General features: G+C 38.1%; 2 protein-coding genes across 7 annotated transcripts in view; one reads left to right on the top strand and one right to left on the bottom strand.

Moving 5' to 3' along the window:
• arfgef1 (ADP-ribosylation factor guanine nucleotide-exchange factor 1 (brefeldin A-inhibited)) overlaps positions 1-1771 on the top strand; it is a 64741-nt gene extending 62970 nt beyond the window's left edge. For all 5 annotated transcript variants that reach the window (XM_077244569.1, XM_077244567.1, XM_077244570.1 and 2 more), the window contains one exon: positions 501-1771. In XM_077244569.1, the coding sequence (XP_077100684.1) occupies positions 501-665 (165 nt within the window). In that variant the 3' untranslated portion in view covers positions 666-1771. The remainder of the gene's footprint in view (positions 1-500) is intronic.
• Positions 1772-5725: 3954 nt separating this feature from the next.
• cspp1a (centrosome and spindle pole associated protein 1a) lies at positions 5726-25786 on the bottom strand. Of its 2 annotated transcripts, none has more exons than XM_077244565.1 (29): positions 25695-25786; positions 25193-25307; positions 25007-25070; positions 24747-24850; positions 24491-24571; positions 23254-23349; positions 22792-23117; positions 20772-20851; positions 20599-20695; positions 20459-20516; positions 19418-19767; positions 19125-19243; positions 18920-19004; positions 18606-18717; positions 17536-17683; positions 16719-16826; positions 16237-16358; positions 15991-16140; positions 15268-15411; positions 15056-15163; positions 14526-14592; positions 14319-14445; positions 13898-14037; positions 12136-12273; positions 10359-10402; positions 10147-10210; positions 8269-8351; positions 7156-7306; positions 5726-6449 (listed from the first exon to the last, which is right to left on the bottom strand). In XM_077244565.1, exons 2-29 carry the CDS (start codon positions 25268-25270, stop codon positions 6244-6246), a joined length of 3450 nt encoding a protein of 1149 aa, XP_077100680.1. In that variant the 5' UTR covers positions 25271-25307; positions 25695-25786; the 3' UTR covers positions 5726-6243. The 2 variants fall into 2 exon arrangements, with proteins under 2 accessions (XP_077100680.1, XP_077100681.1); XM_077244566.1 differs by having other exon boundaries at positions 14319-14442.
• Between the last annotated feature and the right edge of the window lie 1128 nt (positions 25787-26914).

Here is a 26914-nt window from a genome sequence, read left to right as displayed (position 1 = left end):
AAAGAGTAGAGTAATGATGCTGAAAATTCAGCTTTGCCATCACAGGAATAAATTACATTTCAAAATATATTATTAAAATACAAAACAGTTATTTTAAATAATTGTAATATTATTTTGCAATATTGCTGTTTTTACTGTATTTTTGATTAAATAAATGCAGCCTTGGTGAGCATAAGAAACTTCTTACAAAAACTTACCAACATAAAATATAATATATAAAATGGTAGATCTGTTTAACAGAAGATCGTTTAAATCCTAAATCAAAATAATTCATATCATTCACATCATTCATTTACATTTAGTCATTTAGCAGACGCTTTTATCCATATAATGCCCAGTCATTTTTAATCTCGCTCAATTAGAGTACTAATGTCAATACCGCAGGTTTGTGTTTATATAACCAATTATAAGAGAACACCTGGCGCTAATCATCAACTATTACACCAGGGTGTGGGTTAAGAAAAAGTAATGTAATTAAAGTATTCTTGTCCTCTTTTCAGTTCAAGGCCCACGTGTCCCGATACTACCCTCTGCTTTGTGAGATCATGCAGTTTGACCTGATCCCGGAGCTGAGGGCCGTCCTGCGCAAGTTCTTCCTGCGCATCGGATTGGTGTTCCAGATCACCCAGAGTTTGGAAACAGATCAGCCTCCCAACAACGCCTAGAAGCAGCAGCAGTGCCTGTCCCTGAACGCCACAAACGTCTGAAACACTGCAGGACACGATCATATGATCTCCTCTAACCAATGAAAAGATGGACTATGTCAGATATGATGGTACTAAAATCAATCCCCCGCCTACCCTTTCAGGATCCGCTCTGGACAAACAGCCAATAGCAGAACAGGAACCGTCTCCCACCCACCGGACAACTGACCAGGCCTTGTACAATAGGTTCAAATTATGTAGAACATCATGAAGTTGCTGAATATCGCTACTACTATACAAATTGCTTGACCTTTGAGATCCTAAAAAAGGTCCAGATATATTTCAAAACAGTGTCTTGGCATTATATTAAAAGCTGTTTGAAGAATGACGGAAGGGTTGCATATCAAGCAATGTGATGTGATGTTTCTCAAGTGATTCAGATTTTTTTTCTTTCTTTTTTGTTTGTTGCATTTGCACCGCTAATGGCTAACATTAGCATAAATAACTCTGAAGAAACTAGTTGTACAGAATTCCAGCTTTGTAATATAATCTCACAACACTAGATTTTGTTTTCTGTATCTTTTTTTTTGTTTGTTCGTTGGTTTGTTTCTCGGAAATTTTGCTGCACTTGTTTTCTTGATCAAAATGCACTGGAGATTTTTACTTTTGTGATAAATTATTGAACTATGCCATCTTTCCCTCCATAACTGTCCAGCTAGAGATTTCTAATACGATACAAAATGATTAGTTCGATTTACTCCATTTTATATATGCTGACACTTTTTTAATTAAACACAGAGGGCAACTGAGATCCTTTAAAAGGAAAAAAACTGGAACTTGAAAATTGAGGGTGACTTACGTGTGAGCTGCATCTGAATCACTGGTTTGTATCCCTATTTGAAGTTTGGCTTCACTCTACGTGTACAAATTTTTAAAAAAGTTAATATATTTAAAATCTTCTCTTCGGTTTTGGGGGTGGGATGTATTGTATAGAAATTAATGATAGCTGCGCTTTAAACCTGTTGATGGAATAAGGATCTGAAGCATTCCTGACTAGTGGGGGTAAACTGTAATGGTACAGCCCTGTAAAGTTTTCTATATGGAATAAAATGATCTGTACAACTCTATACGACACTGTGTGATGAAGACCATTCTAATCAGGTCATAGGTCAAGAAAGATTTGGAACTGGGTGCATTTGCCCTGACGAATTTTGAATCATTTTAGGGCAGGGGATTTTACAACCTTTACAGGCCCACCAGGGACTACCAATATAAAAAGCCAGAGCTTTTCATACAATTTAAACTGAGTTCTATGCACTGAATGAAATAATCTCAGGTTTAAAAAAAAAAAAAAAAAAAAATACACACACTATCATTCAAAATATGGTCACAGTAAGATTAGGTGACCAGTAAGAAAAAAATAAGAAATAGCTACTTTTATTCAGGATCATAACGCATTGTTGAAAACAACCTTTTTCTACATTGATGAAATGTTTCTTGAGCATCAAACCAGCGTAGAATGATTTCTGAAGGATCATGTGACACTGAAGACTGCAGTAATGCTGAAAATGTTTTACCATCACAGTTGTAAATTACATTTTTAAATATATTAAAAAAGAAAATATTTGTGTAATAGAATATAGAGCGAATGAATGCAGCATTGGTGAGAATAAGACTTTTAAAAAAAAACATTTTAAAAAATCTTACCAAACTTTTGAACGGTATTGTGTTAAAAGTATATTTATAAGGTAAATATATATAGCTTACGATTTAAAGTTGTGCTGCAAATTTCTTTCCTAGAGAAATCCACGGGCATTGAATGATGTAACTTTGGCAAGTGTTGTTCACTAACTCTTTTATTGACGTCTTTCTGCGGTTGAAACACTAACTGAGCGATTGCATAAGCGATATTGCATTTTTGTAAGTTGTACAGTTTTTCTCACCATTCCATTTCGAGCTAAAATTAGTGATGAAAAGAAAGATGATCGGTTCGCTCTCGCTTTACTTGCAGTTTGCGGTTACAGAGATGTCACATTAAAGACCGATATTTACGGTTTGAATTTGCCAATTTGAAAGCGAGGTGTACTATCACAAATAAATTAAATTGTGACCTTTTTTGCTATAATCTTATTTCTCCACAAACGAGGCATTGTAAGCCGTTTGAAAATGACAGAATGATTCCAGTTCATAAGTCATGAAATACAGGCTGGAAAACGTCTCGGTTACTAACGTAACATCGGTTCCCTGAGAGTAGGGAACGAGTATTTGAGCTGAGCTCATAGCATGATGTGTTTGGCCATGGTGTGCAGGTTGCTCGACCTGAGACTATTTATGAAACCAGTGACATGTTGTCCGAAGGGACCAAGACGTGGTGACCTTTTATGTATGAGAGGAAAGCTTTTAGTGATAGAGCGACTGCTCTTATCTCTAGACAGTTTATGTGTAGGCACCTCTCCGGGCTCCACCAAAGGGCGTCCTCGTATAGGGCCCCCCAACCTCTGTTAGAAGCTTTCGAGATCACTTTCCTCCTCGAAATCCTGCCCATACTCACGCTGGACTGATACCAGTTGGCTGCTTTCCAAGGAGCCAGGGCTCTGACACAGCCTGGTTCACTTTGATGCGTAAGTGCCCGGATCGCCATGCGTAAGCTGGTTCACGGGGTTTCAACCTGCGCTGGAGGGGATGCATGTACAGTAGACCCAACTGGAGTACTGATGATGCTGAGGCCATGAGGCCTAACATCCTCTGAAATCTCTTGAGAGAAGCGAAAGCGCCTGCTCTGAATGATGACACTGGATGGCGAGTGCGGGCTCTGACATTAGCCGCGCTCTCATGTATATCATATCAAGCATTGATCCTGAGACCTTGGCATTCTAGATGGCTGAGGAGCCAGGATCTGTGAGTTATTAATTGCGCCTCCAATTGTGCTATAACCAGCCAATCGCCGAGGCAGTTCAACACTCGCACTCCCCGTTGTCTCAGGGGCGAGAGCTGCGTCCATGAACTTCGTAAACGAGGTACGAGGTGCTAGGGATAACCCGAATGGTAGGACTGTGTACTGATAAGCCTGCCCCTCGAAGGTGAATCTCAAGAATGACCTATGATGGGGTGCTATCTGAATGTGAAAGTAAGCTTCTTTCAGATCCACTGAGGATCCACTGAGAAAAACCAATCCCCTGGGCAAATCTGCGCCAGGATTTGTTTAGTTGTCAGCATTCTGAATGGGCATCCAGAAAAGCTGCCCTATCTGCATCCTTCATCTCTGTTAAGTTCAACCAAAGATGACGTTCAAGTTCGCCATGCACCTACCAATCGCCTGGGCGGTTGATTTGGTGGCTCGCAGAGCCAGGTCTGTGGCGCTGCGCAGGTCTCTGAAAACTTCCAGTTCAGGTCCAAACTCATCCATCGAGTAGAGAAGTTTGGCCTGAAAAACCTGGAGGACAGCCATGGTGTGAAGCGCCAACGCAGCTTGGCCAGCAAGAGCTGAAAAGGTGCGGAAAGGCTTCGATGGGTGGGTCGCTTTAGCTTTCCATAGCGGTGGGCAGGCAGAGGTGTGAGGCCACCGCCTCTACGAGGGGAGAAATCGTTTCGTACCCTTTTTCCACAGAAAGGAGGGGGTGGGTCTGTGCTGAGGGGCCTGTAGGCGCCCCTGCAGGAACCATTTGTCCAGCCTGCTGCGCGTGGGCTCCCTGAGATCTTCAACGGCCTTAGTTAACACGCAGAGAAGCTCTGCGTCAAAGCTGGTTCTCACGTCGTTCGCGCTGGCTTGTGTTGAGGGCGCGGGTTAAGTCACGGAGCCCGCCCATTCCTCACATTCGGATACAGCGATAGAAACGCTATCATCCTTCTCATCTGATCCACCAAAAGAGACGAGACCGGCCACTTGCTGAGAGGGGCACTGGTCCGCCTGAGTAAATAGGACCGGCAAGGGTGTTTCTCTGGGAGAGAGCGAGACACGCAGGGACTGGGCCGGCGTGTGCTCGCTCGTGTTCATCCGCTCTGGCATTCTCTGTGCGCGGTGCTTTTTCTTGCACGGCTCGATCAGAGGAAAAGGTGGAGCGGAAGGCAGGGGTCGTCGTGGGCAAAGGAGGCCAGATGAGACTGCAGGGTGGAGAGTTCCATTTCATCACACTCCGGGCAGCCGCCCTTAGCGAGTGCAGCTTCCGCGTGGTCACGGCCCAGACAGGAAGCGCAGAGGATGTGACGATCTCCACCGAAGAGAGGGCCTCTGCACAATGCGCAGGAGACCCAAGGCATTTGAAACAACGCCTAGAAATTGCTCTTTTAGAAAAGTGAGTCTCAACGGCGAACACACTACAGTATATGCTTGTAAAGGATATAGCGCGCCGGATGACACAGCAGAACAGCGGGCTGAAGGCGGCGTACAGTTGAAAACCAGGAAGCCGGCATCCTCAGAACTGCAGGCTTTTCGACTGCAGTGAGGCTTCTCATCCGGAGGTCAGCGAAGTGAAACTTGCTGATTAATTATTAATGATCGCTTGAAAAAGATTAAATCTGAATTCTATGACGAAACGGGGGCTTATATAGCTATAAGCCACGCCCATTCTGGCGGGCTCTGACACGCGCAGGCGCGAAGCGTCCTGATTGGTTTGCACATCCTAGCCAACTCGCCATAGGTTCGTCCAGTTGCCGCAGCACAAGCCAATGAACGAGCTAAGTTTTATGTCTGCTGTGCAGCTGCACTGATTTTTTTAAAATTTGCTTCAATATTCTCCCAACATCCCAACGTTTTCCCATAGCGTAAGCTAACTTATGCAATACGAGAGACCTCTCGAAAGGGAACACTACACGATTTTTAAAGTCACCATGAAATCAAAATAGAGTTCCTTTTTTTAATGGAATATTCCAATATTTGTGCTTTTTAATTCACTGTGCCCTCGTAGTCAAAATAATTTCCACTCCCTCTTGCAGACATCTCTGATGACGTGTTTACTGCAAACCACATTCATCCAATCAATTCATGACGACTTGACGACAATTTTATGTTTGCGGACATCTGGTTGAAACTCTAGTTTAACCCTAGCCACAGATGTCACTTGAAATAAGTGCATTACAGAACAAAAAAATTCTTAAAATATTTTATTTATTAAGAGTCAATAGACTCAACTACATTACCTTCGATTTCCAGGTATACTGTTTGCATTTGCTTGCATAACCTCATATTCCTACTTACAATTCATCTTCTGTAAAGTAATCATTAAAAATTAAAAACAAAACACAAATTGCAGCATTGGAAGTACAATCTCTTACCTGACAAACAAACAGAATGCATGCCGTTTACACATTCATACACTGTCACAGTAAAAGTTAATTTCTCCCAGACTGCACTCTCTGGCTGGAGGGAACAGACTTGATTAATGCTCCAAAAACAGACTCTTAATGCTACAGAAAGTGTTCCAAAACTTCCTAAGTATAATATTTCATTTCACAACAATTTACAGTCTTAAAGAAACAAAATAAACTTTTTTCCTGAAACTGATAAATTGTAAACATTCATCTTTAGCGTCATGTGTACACGTTTGAATAAACAATATAGCTATACAAAGTTACAAAACTGGTTAAGAATTCAGAATGAGATTTAACCATGATAAGTGGACGGCCCTTCCCAATCCTGGCCTGCATTGTTTCGGCTGGATGGCCTGCGACCGCCCATGAATCTCTTCAGCGTATCTGAGGAACTAGGACGTAACCAGGGTTCTGTGGCAATGGTGTCAATGGAAACACGCCGATTGGTTGAAGGAGACTGTGGCCATAGCTCCTCCCCTTCCTCAGCTGACACTTCCCCTAGACAGCACAAAATATACACATCTCAATGCTTCTGACCTACTAGTTTGTGTTTAGCAAGCTAACAGTTTAGCATAGCAATAAATATTCATCTCTTTCAGCGTTATAAAAAAAAAAGTTGCCAGACACCGTTTTAACGTTTTATTCTAGCTTCATGCATTCTTTTCTTTTACACAAAGAAAAGCAACATTTTGAACGAAAGCCCAGAAAATGGTGTGTCCCGAAAAAAAGATTGTAATGTGTTTATTGCTTGTTTCCGCGCTGTTTTTGCCTGAAATTCAGTACTTATTCAGAAGAGATTGTATAACTACTGTATAACAGTGAAAACATGGAAAGCCAGAAAATTCAGTCAATGGCAGGGAAGCGTTGTCTCATAAATGACGGAAAATTCAGTCAATGTCATGGAAAGAGTTACGAAAAGAGTAGCTAGAACAAGGTATCGCGATAACATGCTACGTTTTTGATGTTTGTTTAGTTAGGATATCTAGATTACCCACCCTTAAATGTCAGGTAAAACAGCAAACTTGGTCGCATTAAGCCCAAAATACCATTGCTCAGGTTTTTTGATCTTTTCTTTTTAACCCAATCAAACAATTGGAAAAGAACTTCGTCTTGAGCGCCAAATTATGCGGCAAAGTTGACCAGACTTCATGTTAGTAGTCAAAAGTAGTCTGGCTGGGCGAGATTCAAATTCAGATTTCCTGACCTGATCTCCAATCATGTTCTCTCATGTTGTTCAGCGATGTCATCTTGTTCTTTGTGCGCTCCCTCAGCCGCTCTATTTCTGCGCTGGTTAGCGAGTGCAGGGACTGGCTGTCAGGACCACTGTCAGGTCGAGTGTACCCGTTTACCACATCCTATCGACAAAACAAAAGCACAGTCATTCAGCACAGAGTCTTTGTGGATGCATTCAAAAAAAAAAAATACTAGCTCCGTTCCAAAACCTGATGGAAGGCTTCTAAAGAGTAGGCAGGCTTCAAAGATACCTAATGTTGACCAAATTCTAAGGCAGACTGCACATATTCTTCAGCAGAGAAGACAACCGCTAGTAGTAGAGATTAACAAACAAAAAAACTAGCTTGAGTAAACCGTATTAAAACAAATTAATATTAGATGAAATAGGACCTGCATAATTCTGCTGTGGCCAGCATGACCCTCAGAGTGCATTATTCAAAGAAGTACTTACTGAGAGAGTACCGAGCGATTTCAGACGTAGCCAAAAACAACGTTGATAATACTTTGTCCAACACTTAAGTATCAATAAACTATTTTACACAACATTTGTGTGCCATGTTTTATTTTTATTAGAGGATTACTGTAATGGAATCAACTGCGAGTCAAGATGAGCACTATTTTTGCCTATATTGAGTGTTCCAGATCAGTTAGTTACAAGATTCCACTGAATCATATTTTTGCATTGTACTTTCTATCATAGAAAAAAAAAATGGAAAAGCAGCACGGACATGTTTGACCATGTGTTATCCCTTTTTCAGCGTCTAGCAGTCGCAAATGACATGCCTTTTTTAAAAATGTGACGCTCAAGTTTTAAAAACATGAGTCTATGGCTGCATTGCATTCTCTATGCGTGTAGTAGACACAGTACAGACATATTACTCTTCATACATAGGTTTTTCACCTACTATAGTAAGGATGTGCATGATTTCAGATACAGCCTTCCATATTCCACTGCAATGTGTTCTGCTTGAATATCCCCTTGGAAGGTAGCTGCCCATGTACGAAGTACAAAGTTTTGGAACAGAGCTAATGACTTTGCCTTGGTCAAGTGAGGATGTAGTTATGTACAACAAGGGTTTCTTACACCAGAGATGTCTGCCTTCCTAACTGCCGGTCTCGCTCTCTGGTCACGCCTGGATTGGAGACGGAATGAATCGCCACTGGGGTCTGTGTAGAAACAACTGATTGGTTATTTACAGGCGACAAACGTTCAGCAACAGCAGGCTCTGCAGTCCTTCCTCTCTCTCGAGATTCTCTCTAGCTCAAACATGCACGATTCAAGCAATCAAAGCTTGGTAATTGAAACTGAGCAAATGAAAAGGCATTTACTGAATGAGACCGAGACTGTTTTGGGAACTCATTTACAAGGTGAGTGCTGATCTCTCTGAGGTGCTGCTGTGAGGACAGGCATTATCCTCACCTCAGAGTCAATCTCTCTTCTGTCTGGTGTTCATAGCTGTCACACTATAGCCGTCCTCCATCCCTGGTGGCAGTGACAGCAGCTGTCTGATGGTTGTGTCACGCATTGTCTGCTGCTCATACTGACACACAAACAAACACCCCTATACTTCCCATAGACGCCTATTGTTTCTAAAATATGTTAATCGATATGCCCCAACTCTAATGTACCCCTTAAAGGAGTAGTTCACTTTTTAAAAAACTTTCTCTGATAATTTACTCACCCCCATGTCATCCAAGATGTCCATGTCTTTCTTTCTTCAGTCGAAAAGAAATTAAGGTTTTTGATGAAAACATTCTAGTTTTTTCTCCATATAATGGACATCTTTGTTGGCTTTAACAAAGCTTTAACAAAGCTATGGCTTTAAACGACACCAGACGATGCATAAGGGTGAAACGAAAAATGAACCAATCTTTTTTGTTTCAAAAAAGATTTTTAAAAAAATCTAAAAAGATTTGTTAATTTTGACAGGTCTTTTTTCGAGTCATTTCGTTCATTCAACGAACGAAATTACTCGAAAAAAGATTTGTTCATTTTGATGAACGAGTCCGAACAGGAGAGTCACGAACGTGCATCACTGAACAGAGCAAGGCGAGCATTTGTGCTTATAAAACTTAAACTTTTTTATTTATTTTTGAAATGACCGATCGTTTCGCAAGATAAGACACTTATGCATCGTCTGGTTTCGTTTAAAGCCATTTGAAGCTGCACTGAAACTGTCATTTGGACCTTGGACCGTTTGGTACCCAATGAAGTCCATTATGTGGAGAAAAATCCTAGAATGTTTTCATCAAAAACCTTAATTTCTTTTCGACTGAAGAAAGAAAGACATGGACATCTTGGATGACATGGGGGTGAGTAAATTATCAGCAAAAGTTTTTTAAAAAGTGAACTACTCCTTTAAGTGTTTTTTAAATTACATATCACATTATATTACTAAAGCTAAATGGTCAAATTAAAAATGATCTAAAGAACTAAATATCACAATAATGTGATTTTTAACAGGCATTGCGGTAGAATACAATTTTGCAGGGGAATAGGATCTTGCATATCACTGAGACTGTGTTGCAGACAAGCGATGTAACTCAACTTATGTGTTGAAGCCATGGCGAGATTTCATATCAGTTTCTGAAGACCTTTTTGGAAGTATGGGCTTTACAAATATATCAAAATAATTAATGGCAGAATATGTTAGAATACTTATGTATGACGTCCTTTCTTCTGTTTAACACAAAAGAGATTTTGAAGAATGTTGGTAAAAGCAGTTTTGGTTACCATCGACTTATATTCTCTCAAAACTATTTCTTTAATATTCAAAAAGGAAAAAGTCATGCAGGTTTGGAACCACACGAGGGTCAGTATTTTTTGAGTAATCTTACTCTTTATGCTGGTGGGTGTAATTTAAATGTAATCTAGAAGTCTAAACTTTTCAGATGAAAAAGCATTTGTGTCACGTTGGTGAATAAAACGCTTCCCTACGTTTTTCATTTTAGAGAAACTTACCAATAAAGGCACTCTCGGAGTCTAACAGCAAGCGTCTGCCTGGATCCTCTGCAGAATTCAGCCTCTGCGGTGATAAACACATCAATAAAGACGTCAAGTCAATAGCCAGAACTGTCAGACAGTGCTAATGGAGTGCAGATACCCTTTAAGGGCTCAGAAAAAAATGGGTCACAAAGTAACAAAAAAAAAAGTAGACCTTTTCGTAGACATACCTGCTTATGATGCTGCTGTCCTGAAGACACCACATCAAAGTAATCTGCCCAGGGGAATACAGGTATGAGTTCAAAAAATTTTTTAGATTCAATTTTATATTCATATATTCAGTGAATGCTAAAAACATATATATATATAATATAATATTTATATATATATATATATATATATATATATATATTTTTTTTTTATTATTATTACTGTCACTTTTGATCAATTGAATGCATCGTTGCTAAATAAAAGTATTAATTCCTCACCTTGAAATTTTTGACAGTAGTATATATATGTTATACGTTTCTGAATCAATCTGCATTTGAACGAATTAATCAGGTGAACCAATGATTCAATGGTTTATTCATAAAGAGAGCAATTGACTCCAATTGACTCTTAATTCTTGAATGAATTAATGACTCAATGACTTAGTCATTAAAACATTGACCACCACCTACCGGCAGTTTTAGTTTCTTATTTAGAGTATCACTTCATTTAAAAAAATATTTTCATATTTCCATACAAATAATTAAAAAAAAACATTATAGTTCAGCCAAAAATGAAAATTGTGTCATCATTTACTCACCATCATGGGCATTGAAGCCCAAAAGTTTGTGTAATAAATTTTATGTTGAATCAACAACAAAAAAATATTTCTAAAGCTACTTTTTGTAATGTATTTGATGCTTTTCTCATTTAACACAATAATGACTTAAAATTTGGCTGAGAAATGACCCCCAAAAGATTTAATGTACGTTTCCTTCTGGAGCATTAGTGAATGTTTGAACCTTTTGTAATAGTTGTGTGAGTCCCTCAATTGGCCTTGTTGAGAAAATATGGATCTCAAAATCACAGTCACTGCTGGAAAGGGTTCCAATATCCAGAAAATGCTGGAAAACTGAGGAATTTGCTGGACCTGGAGGATTTTTCTAATGAACATTGGGCAGTTTAATTTATCAGGAGTTTGTCCTGAGCAGTTAACTGCCCAATGTTCTTCAGAAAAACTCAAGAACAACCATCACAAAACAAAAAAAACAGTCGTGGATCATCCAGGTAACAACACAGTATGAAGAATCAATGGTTCATAAACTTTTGAACAGGGTCATTTTAATAAATTCAGCTTTTTGTATGTAAAAAAATGTATGTAAAATATCTTATTCAGGACAGTACTAAATAAAAATATACCATGCATTTTGTATGATCCCTCTCATTTTATAAACATTATTCACATTTTCTGCAAAGGGGTCAGATACTTTTTCTTGCAACTGTATTTCTGTCAGGTCCACTATCTTCAAATACCATTGACCTTTAGCATACAGTTTGGATTGGCGGTATGGTTCTGTTCAGGGCATGAACTCCCTGCGCATCCATGCAGCCTAGCATGAATAAGAGCAGGGAGAGCAGCAATAACCCCCCTTAGGGTAAACAGAACCGAACCAACATGAATACATGCAGATATCATTTATTCAAGATACAAGATAAAGTATAACATAATTCGAGAATTTATTCTGATTCAAGGGAATGCCAAATCCTGACTGCCGAGAGGAGGAGCTGGGGATGGAGGAGGGTAATTAGCTCCTGAGAAACGCAATAGGTGCTGATAATACTGAAGGAGCTTATATATGTATACAGTGATAGGCGTTGTATTCCTATAGGTAGACGTGTATCAGCTGAGAATGAATTGATGCAAGCTTGACTAACGTGACTTGCCAGAACTGACGCTACACTTGATTATATATATTATATATAGACATAAAAAAGCCCATTCCTCACAAACAGACTGACCAGCAGCTTTGCCCCTCCTCAGGCTGTTGATGGTTCGTTGCTGTTGTCGTAACAGAGCCTGTTGCTGGATATCTAGACTGTGATCATCACTGGGGGGGTCTGGATATGCCTGTCGCACCTCCTCACGTGATGGACCTTCTGATAACACAAACACACACAGATAAGAGTCAACCTCTCCTCCAGGACTACAGCAGATAATGCAGGGATGTTGAATACAGATATGGACACATATAATCCAATCACAGAAAACAGAGACTCATATTGCATATTAGTGTTGTCCATCATTCATGACAGGAGAACAGCAGCTCTGCCATGGCCAAACCAGCTGACAGAAATGTAGAGAGGGAATCACAGCTGAATATAGAGCATGACAAAGCAAGGGCATGGAGACAGGCGCTGAGTCACGGCTCACAGAGATGCTACTCATTTCTCTCCTGCTGGGGGGTTTGATGACTGATACGACCATTCAACCCATGGGGTGAGAAGATGAGAGGGAGAGCTGATGAATACATCATCTGAGCAGAGGAGAAGGTTAAAAGACTTCCAAAGGGACATGAAACACAGACATTCCTCTAGGAAAACACATTAGCATCAGGACATTGGATATAAAATAATGCAGCTTTTTTTCAGTCAGGTTTTTGCTCTTGGCATCCAAGTGTAATTAATTTTAAGCCTCAAATTTAAATTCCTAAGATAATTCATACTAGCTACAATGATCTTCTCCTGTTTAATCTTTAACTTCTCTATTCGCGTCTACACAAATAAGCCAGACAAAATGTCCATTGCTTATATCTAAAAGTGGCATTTTATTTATATACTATTATTGTATTTATTAATATTTTGAATTGGCTTTTATTTTTAACTTTTTGTTGTTTAACTTTTTTATTTCAAGGTTTAGTCATTTTGTTATGTTTGTCGTTTTTATTAGGTTTTTTTATAAATAGTAGTCAACATTTGAAGTGGATCAAAAAAGTTCAAAAGTTGTCCTAAGACAAGAACATGAATTGGTCAAAATTCATGTATAACTTTGATGAAAGGTTTTGATCCACTTCAAATATTGACTACTGTTTGTTTCTATTTATTTCATTTATAACCATCTCAGTTTTAGTTAAGAAATTTTAGTACTTCAACTTAAAAATATAATTTAAGTTAGCTTCCAATGCTACATTTCTAATTTTATTTTATTTTAATCTAATATTTTTTTTAAAAATTCAGCTTTATTTCAATGAACAAAAACAATTATTAGTAGTTTTAGTTAACCAACAACCCTGCGTGATTACAAAAGGATATTTTTATTAACTTTATCCATCCATCCATCCATCCATCCATCCATCCATAAGATCCATTTATCCATCCATCCATCCATCCATAAGATCCATTATTCTGAATCTAAAAGTTTAACTTAAAAGGCTAAAACCTAAAATCCATTTAAGGCAAGTCAGTCAATATAGCGGCCATCTTGGGAAATAGTATCTCGCTGAACTCATTTAGCCAGTGTGTAAAAGTGTGACTTTACAAGCTATTTGGAGAGCAGATGGCAGTTTTTTTATGTTACACTGAAGCTAACAAAGGATCAGAGCGTGAGCAACAGGAAATGAGTGCGGCTGATGGTGGATATGTATGTGAAGGTAATAAAGGCTGGTGAACGGGATTTCGGGAGCCATCACGGCTGTGATGAGACTTTTTGAGTGAAATTACAGGCCCATTGAAGAGTTCTGCAGACGTTTTCCAAGCAAAAGAGGAAACTCGGTGTGACATTTACCTCTGTACTTCAGATGATTAAAATCTTGTAGGTTGTGCATGTTGCTTGCTGCAGTGGTGTGGGAAGCTGGCCTCCTGCTGGGTACTTGTCTGCGTAGTCTTGCCACTTCATAAACATCCTCCCGGAGAAGTTCTCTTGGCCTGTTCAATATGTAAGGCATAATGCACAGTCAGAGGGTCATGATGACAAGACAAACCATGACAAGATGATCAGGTACATCATTCTGAAGGGGTTTATTTTGAAATATTGACCTGTTGACTGTGCATTATCCCATTTACTACATGGCTACTTACCAAATATATAGGAACACCAGTGAAATATACATAAATATGTTTGTGGAGGGAAATGACCTTCATTAAAGGGTCTAATTGACACACGTGTTCTGAATGTGTCTGTGCTGTATTTTTGTTTATTACAGTACCTGCCATGAATGGGAGGGATATGGTCATTTTCGTTGGACTGCATTAACTGTCCCTCCAGACGTCTCTGTTCGCTCCGCAGCTGCCTACGCAAGGCTGATAACTCCCTGATCACTGTCTGCCTTTCTTCTGAAAAAGACAGTATACAGTTCAGGGACTTTGTCCTTTATAGCTCCGATGGCTAGAGTACAAGCGGTGATGTGAGTTACCTGTGGCCCTGATCTCGTTCCTGCGGGCAGGCACCGGGGGAGAATGTGGTGCTGACATCGAGCGCATCTAATTGAAAACAGACAGAGGAAAAAAAAAAAAACTGTGATTAATCATTTTAAATGTCATTCACTTAGACGTTCACTTTCTTTGTTCCAGTAGTTGATTTTTGTTATCAAAACTAATTTTGATTCATTTTCGTTTTGTGAAATCACAGTAAAATTGTCTTATGTTTAAAATGTCATTTCCACCACAGAAGGCAGTTAAACACGATAGTGTCATTTGAGATGTAGCAGAAATGACAATGAGGTGGACATTTTCAAGACTTTCAGAGAGAGAAAAAAAGAATACTCCTGTGATGGTGATTCAAGTACATATATATGGTTGAACATTGTTAGAGGACAAATTAAACTAGTGAGAGTGTGAAAAGTGTTTATTTTCTAGTGTGTCCATAATTGAAGAAAACACCCAAGCATTGGCGTCTAAACGCCATGTAAATCATTATGTAATTGTGTGCATGCGTGTCACTCACAGACACAGTTGCAGAAGAGTGGTGGCTCTCCGCCGAGGGAGGTCTAGGAATCTGCTTACGTAGTATCTTCTGCAAGGCTGGTATGGGTGGTGACGGTGCCCTGTGGACCTTTTGGTATTTGAGAATGATATGTCAGCACAGAAAAGGATGCTTGGCTTGAGGTAAAAGCCTTTTGAACAAATGTAACAGACATGATAATGTGCACCCTTCACCTCCTTCAGATGTGTCTGCTTCTCTCTATCGTATCTCCTCCTCAGGGATTCGTTCTCTTTCTCCTCCTCTTCTTTCTTCAGTTTTTCAGCCTCTTTACGGCGCTCTTCGGCTTGCCTGATCAACTCCCCATTCTTGGCTATATGCTGTAAAATAGATGATGGAAAGGAAGCACATCCTGTGACTCTGTACCTTTCTTTCAATGCAAGGTTGCGGTCACATTTACAGTTACTCTGTGAAATTTTGGATTCATGTGAAATACAGTCCAATAGGAGAGTTTCACATAAAGGGCATAAAAGTTCCCCACGCAGATTTTGCTTTCAAAATCTGACTTTCAAGTTGGCCACATGAATTTGTCGAGCTGACCAACACAAAGCTGCTTGGTTTGTGTGACCTGTGCTTTATACATCACTACACTTTTGACAATAAAAGTTTGTTTGTTTTTTTAGGTCAACGGCTTAGAGTTAGCAAGCATGGTCCAGTTAGCCCCTGCTGGTAGATGCTGTAACTCCTCCATTATGGGGGTAAAAATCATCTTTTTCCATTGAGGGTCTCAAAAGTAGCAGTTTGTTAGAGATTATAAGGGTGTGGTAAGCCTTTAGAGTATTGACTATTTCATTACATACTCATATGTTCAATCTGGGTGAAGACCAGCACTTCAAAGTGAATACATCTTCCTTTCAGCAAGCCCTTTTTGGGATTCATATAATATAACAGCAAAGAACCTCTTTCTCTTTCTGACGCTTCCTCTCCTGCTCTTCCTCATACTCTCTTTCGATCCGAGCTCGCTGTTCGGCAAGCCGCCTCTCTTCTTTCTCGTCCTCTAGCCGGCTCCGCTCCCTCTCTTCTGCCTCCTTTCTCCTCTTTTCCTCGATCTGTTCATCCCAAGGATGATGACAAAGTGAAATGGAAGGCCAAAAGCACAGACAACATTATACAAAGGTGACTGAATGAGGAAAGTGGGTTCGTACCTGTTGTTTCAAACAATTCTTGTACAATTCCTGGTCATGGAGCTGCTGTGGAGTGGGCAGTTCGTTAAAAAGTTTACCCCGTGCTTGTAAAGGTGGCTGAGAAGAGGCAAGACCTGCAGGCTCTACAGAGGTAGAAAGGATTTGGATGGAGTGTTCACAAAGGTCTTTTATTTATAGCTTCTAAAAGGCTTGATGATAATATCCACAATCAAAGTCAAAAGCTTTAATATTTTTTATACATTTTTATATTTTTTTAATTAAATATAAATAAATTGTGCAATTTAAAAATATATATATTTTACAAAATGTCTATATATTTTATTTAGAAGTGCACAGACCCTATGCAGTACCTTCATTGACCACTGGCTGAAAACCTACTCTAAAGTGCATGTCATTACAGATATTTAAAAGTTCTATTCCACTTATAAGTTACATCATTTTTCTGATTGTGAGACAAATTGTAATTCTGTGGCCACAGTTACTTGATGCATAAGGTGAAGTTTCTGTCTTAGTAGCCACTGGAATTTGGGCCACTCTGCCTCCGGAATCATAAGCGTCCACATTAGATTTATGCATTTGTTTCAAATCACCTGAAACACAGAAACATGACTATTATTTAATTACTGTGATAATAAATAAAATCACTATGATTGATACCACAAAATTTCAGTATCAGTATGACTGTAAAAATATAGGCTAGTATTAAAATGTATACAAATGTATTAATTGTAATACATAGTATGCAAATGTATTAATTGTTTTCCGTGAAGATTGCCAGCTCTCAATTCCAGACCAAAATTTCTGAATCAACTGACACTGAGCTATAGCCTAAGTGGGATGACTGGGATTTACACTACAGTTCAAAATTTTGGGGTTGATCAAAATACAATAAACAGTAAAATATTATTACAACTTAAAATAAAGGTTTTCATTTTTACTATGTTTTAAAATGTAATTGATTCCTGTGATTCCCATCTCTCTGTCCAGGCTCGTCCCCAGGAATCATATTCACTATAGGAATATTCTTGATGTTCTTGATTTCCATGACCGTAGGAACCCTGATACATATAAATATCTGTGTCAAATAACTTTAGAGCAGTTCTAAATAAAACAAAAAAATTTATTAGTATTTGATTAATATCTTGCAGATTCACAAAGGGTATGTAAACAATAAAAAAAGGTTTTTGTAATACTCCCACTAATGGTCCACCATTTGTGGATTGCACTAAGTAAAGCCTTATTAAACTGCAGTGATTGCAGCTGACTGGACTGAGGGAAGTGTGAACTCTGCATACGTACTGATGAGATTTCCATGATCGTCTCTAAGAGGGGCTCCTCCTCCTGCTCGTCCCCAGGGCTCGTAGGCCTTCATCTCAGCCTCTATTTTAGCGTCATACAGCTCTTTTTCCACCTTCTCATGATACCGTCTCTGCTGTCGTTCTTGAATCTGTGCTCCACAATTCAGAAAATTAGGCTTTGTTCACACAGTGCATCATCTAGCTTGTTTTTCAGACAAATAAAAAAAGTCAAAATCTTATCTGCTGCATTTTGACGAATGAAAACTGAAATATTCATGTGTTTGTTTTGCTATTCAAACTAAAAATAAACTAAATGGAAGAGTTGGATACGGGGAAAATTGCTGCCTACCTGAATGAAGCCTCAATGTCAAATATTGTAAGTGTAACATCAAAATCAAAGTAGTGTTACCTAACATGTTACTCAACATGATGCATCTCAAGGGATTTATCCTAATAAAAAAATTATGTTATCAGCCTTTACAAGTAACCTTTGAGAAGAAAAAGTTCAGACTTTCAGTTAACCACTTTAAAGTAACTCTGATCTGCCTCTAGATTCCCTTTACCTTGGGAAATAGTGTATTCTGCTCTGATCTCTTCCTGTCAAATCCTTCACTGCACTATTTCAGACTCAATGATCTTGCAACCAGGCAGTTAAACAAACAGCTTTCCAGCTATCTGATATATCTATCAGTATTAAGTTGAGGAACTTAATACCTGCCTCAGATTTTATTAAAAATATAATAATTTGTGTTCCGAAGATGAGCAAAAGTCTTACAGGTTTGGAAAGACATGAGGGTGAGTAATTAATGACAGAAATTTAATCTTTTGGTGAACTAACCCTTTAAATGACTTTTGGCTTGTCCCATGTTGGAGTTTTTGACTTTCTAAACTGTATATAACAATTAAAATCCTACAATGTACAACATACAATTCACGTAGTAATTATTTTTATTTAAATCATTAAAATGTAAAGCTGTGTAACCCTGTTAGGGGAATTTAAATAATTAATTTAGACCCTTTCAATGGCATGACAGTTAAAAAACCTCATAGCATAAAATATTGTGAAAGTACCTGCAGCTTAAGGGCTTCCTGATAGCTCCCTGCACTTTCCTTGGGCTGCTGCAGCCTCTTGGAAGAAAAGAACGCTGGTTCTGAGGGAACAACTCCAGCATGGCTGATCGGTCTATGGAGAAGCATGAACATTATGTTATTCTATTATATTATGGTATATCTGAATGAATGTTCCCCCAACTGATACCTCAACTTAACTTGCCATTAAAAAAACGAATTAAACATTATAAATCTATTTATAAATTCATATTTCCACAGTATTTATTTTTGTTGTCATTTCAATATGGAAGTTAAGTATGAAAACATGTGTCTACTGTGTGAGGCCTCCAGTGGGAGGCTGCAGAACGGGCCAATGTGCTTCTGGAGGGATGTGTGACTGTTGACCCCCTTCTGGTCCATCTAACACACACACACACACACACACAAAAATCATATTAAACAGGGATTCAATAGCTATATTTATCACAAAATAGTCAGGGAATCCAAGATAGAATGCTAAAGCAAAGATAGGCCACTCACAATAGACCAGATTGGGGTCTAGAGGATTTCTGGCTCCATAATAGTAATATGCATTATCATAAGGCGTTTGATAGGAGTCAGGGATGGAGGGACCCAAAGGAGGATGCACACCTGTAATTCTGACATCAGAGAACAGAAATATTTCATTAAATATGCAACAAAATAGTGTCTATAGTATTATTGAGGCATCTTATTAAACACCTTTACTTTTGTTTTTTCTTAATGTTATTAATTCAGTACAATTGTTGTTTCAGTGCAAAATCTAAGAACATAACACAAGATCTAACACAAACCTTGGGCCAACCATCTCCCCCAGGGTCCTTGAAAGGCTTCTGTGTTTGTCTTCAGTAACAGTGGTTGCACCATTGACCCCCAACCCTGCTCGAGCCTCCAGACCAAGGCCTGATGTGTTAGCCAGTCGGCTTAAGACAGTGCTGTGGTCCAGAGACGGCGACTGGAAAGCAACACGAGGTCTCTCGGGAGGTGCGCTATCTCTTGGTGCTTGTGGAAATTTCTCTTCTTTGAGCCGCCTGGCAGAGTCGGCCCTAAAGACCCCATGACCCAGCCCTGGTTGGTAAGGCACATCCCTTCTCCTGTCCTCGTATTCCTGGGTCATGGCACCAAATAGTTTGAGTCGGTCTGCCTGTGAGAAACAAGGTGATATGACTGTAAACAGGAGCACAGCAGTTGTTGCATACCTATGGTTGCAGTGAAAATGTGTCAAAGCCCAGGCCACTGGGTCAATCTCAAATTCTGTCAAGTTCCAAAGTGAAAGAAGATTTTTTTTTTTACTTGAACGCTATATTACAAGTCTTCTAAAGCCATTAAATAGCTCTGTGTGAGGAATAGGGCAAAATTATTAATTGATAATCTTAACCAATTTAGATTATGTAAACCAAAAGCTGCAGAAAGCTTCTTTAAATATTTCTACTTCCCCAGAAAAATAACAGCATATGGGTTTAAACCAACATGAGGCTGAGTAAATAATGACAGATTTTTTTTCTATTTCATTATGGAAGCACATTTTTTGACAATTCATTTGTATGACAATTTAAAGGATTTAAAGACAAAATAAAAAATGTACTATATAATAAATATTTAGCATAAAATGAGCTTAATTTTGTTTTTTTGCTGAATATTTATGCTAAATATATTCTTACTCTTTAATGTCATGAAAATGCCATTAAATAAAAAAGTCATTAAAACAGTTCTAGACGTTTCTAATATTTACATCCTAAATTTCACATATTTTAAAAAAATATAAAGTATAAAACCATGTTTATAAAAATGTAAAACAATGACATATCAAAGATTAAAAATCTGACGACCTTCACCTTCTTTTCTGGATCAACAGCGCCTGTTGCAGCCACTCTCAACTCAAGCTCCTTTTCCCTGTATAATTTGAGTTTAGATGGTCAAGTGAATATTTGAGCCCTGAAAGATTTTAATCCAAATACTTAAAATCATTTCTCACTTTCTTTTGTTCTTCTCTTTTTCGGCTATTTGCTGTAGCAGCTCAAGTTTGTAACGTTGCTTCCTCCTCTTAGAGGCCTCAAGCCCTTCAGCAGCACCTATATATGACACAGTCACAGGTTACAAATTACAGACACATTTTTATACCGTAAATAAAGTTTGATTTAACCTTACCAATCATGAGTCCTGTAGCAAACTCTGTCATGTTCTGCTCGCTTACAGATCTGTTTTGCGCTCGAGTCGGTGCTTGTAGACTACATTAAAATCACACAAAGCAAAAAAAGCTATAAAACTCCATCCAGTGCCTTACACTAAAAACACACCCTGATCTCTGCAGCTCCGGCCAAACCATTACGTCACACACACACACACACACACACACACACACACACACACACACACACACACACACACACACACACGATTAAAGAGCCTGGCTGCAGATCCATCAGATGATTTGAGCCTCCCCATCAACACCAATCAATACAATCCCACTGATAGAATGGACAATAAAGCCAGTCGATACAATTTTCCAACACAGCAAACTCAGCGTCTCCTGTCTCTGCATTGTTAGAAACCCTCAGAATTAACAGTTAAATTCTCATTGACTCAATAGTTAAATCTACAAAATTAAGGCTGAAAACCATCACATATTTCGACTATTTTTTCCAGCACAGGCAGACTCAAAAGCCAGAAAATTGAAAGGTGGGTTTATATAATACAGACTCCTGCGAGAGTAATTACCACTTTGGCTACTTGATTCACCGCAGTTTTATTTTCACCGAAAGTAAGGTAAAATATGTTACTTTCACTGAAAGTAAAGTTGGCTTTATACCCCAATTACTCTAATTACAGATCAGTATAATTGAGTTGATGTGCTGTCAGGGTCTGTGTGTTCTTCTGGTGACAGCTGTCTGCATTAACTGTGTCTAGTAGGTAAGATGTCAAATGTAACATATCTAAAACTGTGTGCAACCCTTCTACTTTCTACATTGGTTTATATTTGGCTCTTCATCTGTTTAAGCTATTTTTATTTGAATGTTGCTATGGTGATGAGTTATTTTTCACAGATATAGTCGGACTGTTAATATCATGTTGTGAAAAAAACACCATCTGCAAATGGTCTTTTTTTATTATTGCAAAAACAAATGTAAGCTTTTTTTCCGCTTAAACGATCTTCTTTCCATGTATGCATTATATTGCACTACCTTTGAAAAATTTTTGTTCTTTCAAAAGAATAAAATATATTTAGCAAAAGCATTAAATTGATCAAAAGTGACAGTAAAAAAAATATTTCTGAAGGACCATGTGACGGCTTCTGGAAATTTAGGTTTTCATAACCAATGGAAAAAGTTACATTTTAAAATATACCAAAATAAAATAAGTTATTTTAAATTATAATAATATTTTACAATATTGCTGTTTGTAATGTTTTTCTTATCAAATAAATGACACCTTGTAAAAATCATACAGAGCCCAAACTTTTGAACAGTAGTTTATGTTAAAGACAATGGTAAGGAAGATGGACTAATTATTTTGTTATTTATTAACTAAATCAAAAATATTTTACTTTTTATGCAAGCAACATTGTAAAATTATTAAATTAATGCATGGGGGGGGGGGGGGCTGCATTACATGGTACATTTTGTGAATGACAAGCACTAATATTGTGTATATAGGTATATATATAATAGGGCTGGGCGGTAAACGTATCATATCGAGATCGCGATAAAATTTACGTCGATAATGATACGCTCTGGACATTTTTATTCAATATGGATTAAATAGCCTATCACAAAGCAGAAATAAACGTGACAGCAGCCGGTCAGTGTATGTCGCTAATAAGTGATTTCTGCATGTCTTTGTGTGAAAAAATGGCGTGGTTTCATCCGATACACAAACTCACACACGTGAGTGACGCTCACTGTGTTTTCAGTGTCTGCCGTCTCAATATACGAGGACATGAACACATGCTTTGAGAGTCACTTCACAAGCTTTTCACCTTTTCATTTGAGGAAAAACAACCATGAAGTACACCGAAACTGAAACTAAAACCGAAAGATCAAACCATATTAACTTGAGACGCAAGTCCCTCAAGAATATGATTCTTATTATGCTTCCTAAATATAACTAATAAACTTCTGAGTGCCACCAGAATAAACAGAAAGTGGAAGAGAGAACTTGGAAGATGTACCTGTGTGAGCTGTGTTTTCCTCCTCTCCTGTTTGCACCTGTGTCTTCCTGTATGTTTCTAAGCCTTTCCTTCTCTAGGAGTTCTATCTCCTCATCAGAACTGGTGTGATCTCGGTGAGGGCCTTCCCAGCGATCTGGCGTCTCATCCCACTGTCTCCGTGCCCTTGATACCTTAGGCACTCCGGAAGTGGGCTCAGTTAGAGTGGCAACATCCCTCCTTGAGAACACAATGTTCTCTGGGGCCTGAATGCCCCTTTGCACTCGTTCCTCTGGAGAACCAGCTGGGTACTTTGGAGTAATAGAGCCAAAACCATCTCTCTCCAGGGCCTGACAGACACAATCAACATATGAGTTTTATAAAAACTCAAATTGTGGTTCAATAAGACATTTGTTAAGTTTATTTATTCCTAGTGTTGCTGTATAGAACATATAACAACAATATAGATTTTTATTTCATTCAAACCTGTGGAGTACTTGAAGTTTTCCCTATTTTCTGTGCTCCCTCTTGCCCTCGCAGAAACAGATTATACTCCTTGTTTCTCTCATCTTGCAGCTTTTCCTGGGTAGATTCACAAAAGACAAAACCGTTACATTAACGAAGACCTATTATGCTTTTTAATCTGTAGTTGCTGTTCGAGAATGAAAAAGGTCTGAATAAAGAACAAAGTCCACTTTAAAGGGACAGTAAGCACTGTCCTTGAAACGCCTGGATTATAGTCTTGAGTTTTCTTACAGATATGTAAACGTCACAATATTCCTCATTTAAATAATTCCCACTCATGGCCAAAGCAAAAATGGGGCGGGGCCTGGTTGAGTTGCATTAGTAGCGTGTTGAAACTTGTAGTTATGTTAAGGGGCGTGAGCGTGACATTTCAAAAAACACGCTCAAAGTGATTGACGAATTACAACACACTGCTCCAGCCGACCAATTAGACCACATTGCGCTTTCCGGATGGAGGGGCTTATTAGAGACAGGAACTAAACCGAGGCTGCATCAGAAATCAGATACTTCCCTACTATATAGTAGGCGAAAGACTCTATGTAACAAAAGTAGTATGTCCAAAATGACCTGCTTCTCCTGGCATACGATGGACCAGGGGAGAATATTTGTGAATGGCAGTGAAGCGACATTTATAACTGATGCTGGTAGGTCACATTATAATGACAGCATAGCGAATGCAGTACGTCCGTATTACATTCATACTATATAATAATAAAAATTTTAACGAACATTTTTAGTGGTTGTGACTTCATTACTTATTTGAAAATAAGTACCTACTCAAGAAAGTATGTGATTTCAAACGCAGCCGGAGTGTTACTGACAGACTGGGAAGAGAGGTTCTGCAATAATGTAAAATAAGTGAAAACAAAAATCAAGACTTTGTAAAAGGGCATAATGGGTCCCCTTTAATAGAACAACACATTGCTATGGTAATAATAAAAAAGTATCAAATAAGACTTTTATGTTTGAACAAATTTCAAATGTTTACACAAAACAAATCTGCAGTCCCGCAATATACTGGTTGCCACAAGATAGCTTATCCACTAAGCGTAAGCAAATCATTTTTCATGTCACTGAGGGCTTGCCAAACAGAAAGGGTGGGTCTTTGTGCAACAGACTGAACTGGGTCATGCCAAGGAATGCAGAATTTTCTTTAGTGATCCATACGTAAACAGATGGATAACAAACACAGGTTTACCTTCGCTGATCTCCGTTCTTTTATGGGGAGAGACAGCATGTGGGACTGTAGAAGTGGATCAGCAATCATTTGATTTTTTTTCTAAGAAAGAAATTATTTTATTAAAAAAAATAGTTTTTTTACTTAAAACTTTAAAAGAAACAGGTGTGCAAGTATTTTTTTATATATATTTATTGTATGATTTATTCGCTATATAGATACACACACACACACACATATATATATATATATATAATAAAAGAGGAGCACACTGCACCTCAGACACAAAGCGCCGGTAATCAAGGCGTAGCTCTTGCTTTAACTTCTGCTTTTTTCGTTCATATTCCTCTCCCAGAGGTAAACTGAGTCCAAAACTCTCTTCTGGAAATAAAAAGACAAAATTAAACATTTCCAATAGCATTTTTAAAATATAAAGAAAATCAAATATATATATATTTTTTTTTTACAATATATAATATCAAATATAAAACATATGCACGTGTCCTTAAATTATACATTTCTTGAAATATAGCCTGCCTTTGGTCTGTTTGGGTTGTGTTTTGTAAGCAGGTTTGAGGTTCTCCTTGTTACCAAAATTTGTCTATAAAAGATGGACAATAAAACAATAACTTCTCTTGCAATATAAATATATAGACATAAAAATGTACGTGTTTAATTTTAAAACACCCAAGCACCACCATTGTTATTAGAAATTAAGCTCACCTTCATCTCCATGTACGGTGCTTCCTCTTCTGTGTTCGCCTTTCTCTCCTCCATAAAGTTGCTGATGTTGACATTCATAGTTTCCCAAACCAGAATCAGCAGTTGATGAACAGCTCTTGGCAGGAAATAAGAATTTAATAGAAATGGAGAAAGACTTTGTTTAGAGGAGAAGATGTGGAGAGCAGGCGCTGCAAACGCAGAGGTTGTTAGGCAACAACTCAACAACACACGCGCCTCCTAAACCTCCCTCCCACACTTCAGACAATGGCTATGTCTCAAAAAAACAAAAACTAATGATTAGCCAATCTAAGCATTTTTGAGTGGCATTCCGAATCGTGAAAAGTCAAGCAAAGTAATAAACGGATGCGAAGGGTACCAACCAACCATTTTCCTGTAACGTTAACGTTATTTCTTGTTAAAACTCTTTCTTGTCAATGGTTTGATCCGTTTATCTGACACTTTTAAGTGACCGTCTTAATAGTGAGCAAAATGTAAAACTTACGATTTGGCTATTAATAGTATCTTGCGACTTATGTGGAACTGCAGCTACTATCTAACATTCACCATTCAAAAGTTATTCTCACAGATGACTATGATATGTATTTCAAAATAAAAGTCCTAGTTTTACTGAGTGGGCTTAACGTTACACAAATAACCATGGCAACTAAATTATAGTTTCCGCTACTATTTTACAGGAAAAAACATTATCCAAAATAAGGGGGGGGAACATTAATTTAACTAGATTGATTCTGTCTAAATAATAAATTATTAAACTTAATTAAAATAATTAAGCAAACCTTAAATAAAATTTAAGTTTTTAATTTATTTGATTAAAAATTATAATTGCATCACTGTGTAGTAATCTATGCAAATTATAAATGAATGTATGGTCAGAGAGTCTGAACTGAAAACATGCTATGGTTGGTTCAGTCCAGCAGATGGCACAAACAAATGCCTGATTGTTTACAAATACCACGTGAACTTCTATTGATGGCCAAGCAGACGCAGTGCAAACATAAATCTGCATTGATATCAGCTCTTTTACAGTTGATGAGTCAGGCATGAGATGATATTGATCTTGAAATATTGTTAGCCTACTCTTTCTTAACCCTTACCAGTAGAACAGATGAAGACAAGAAAAGCCCTCTGAAGCAGGTGTAGCTTCTTCAAAACAGACAGACAGACAGATAGACAGATAGATAGATAGATAGATAGATAGATAGATAGATAGATAGATAGATAGATAGATAGATAGATAGATAGATAGATAGATAGATAGATAGATAGATAGATAGATAGATAGATAGATAAGTTATCCCGAGAGCAAATGGTGTTTGTTCACTGTAGGACAGGAGAGATCACAAATACAGTTCAATCAGAAACTTATAACAAATTCAAAAACTTAATACAGAACTTTACAGTCACGACTGAAGTAGAACAGATAAAGATCATGAGACGGGCAGACAGCAGCACTGGCTGCCAGCACTGTGTGTGTGTATGTGAAAAACTATGGTATCAAATGTTCACACATATTTTAATTTGTTACACTGTTAATTTGTACAATTAATTTAATTTGTAAATTTAAATTTAAGCTATTTTTTAATATTTTATTATTTTGATGTCTTTCTATGTATTCCAAGCTTTGGCAATTTTATATTATGTAGCCTACAATCATGCCAATAAAGAAATTTTTGAATATGAATTTGAATATATAGACAGACA

The sequence above is a fragment of the Siphateles boraxobius genome, unplaced genomic scaffold (assembly GCF_051911475.1).
Source record: "Siphateles boraxobius isolate OS27281-9 unplaced genomic scaffold, OSU_SipBor_1 26, whole genome shotgun sequence".
In the NCBI taxonomy this organism is placed as follows: Eukaryota; Metazoa; Chordata; class Actinopteri; order Cypriniformes; family Leuciscidae; genus Siphateles; species Siphateles boraxobius.
This window is presented reverse-complemented; position numbering and strand designations above follow the sequence as displayed.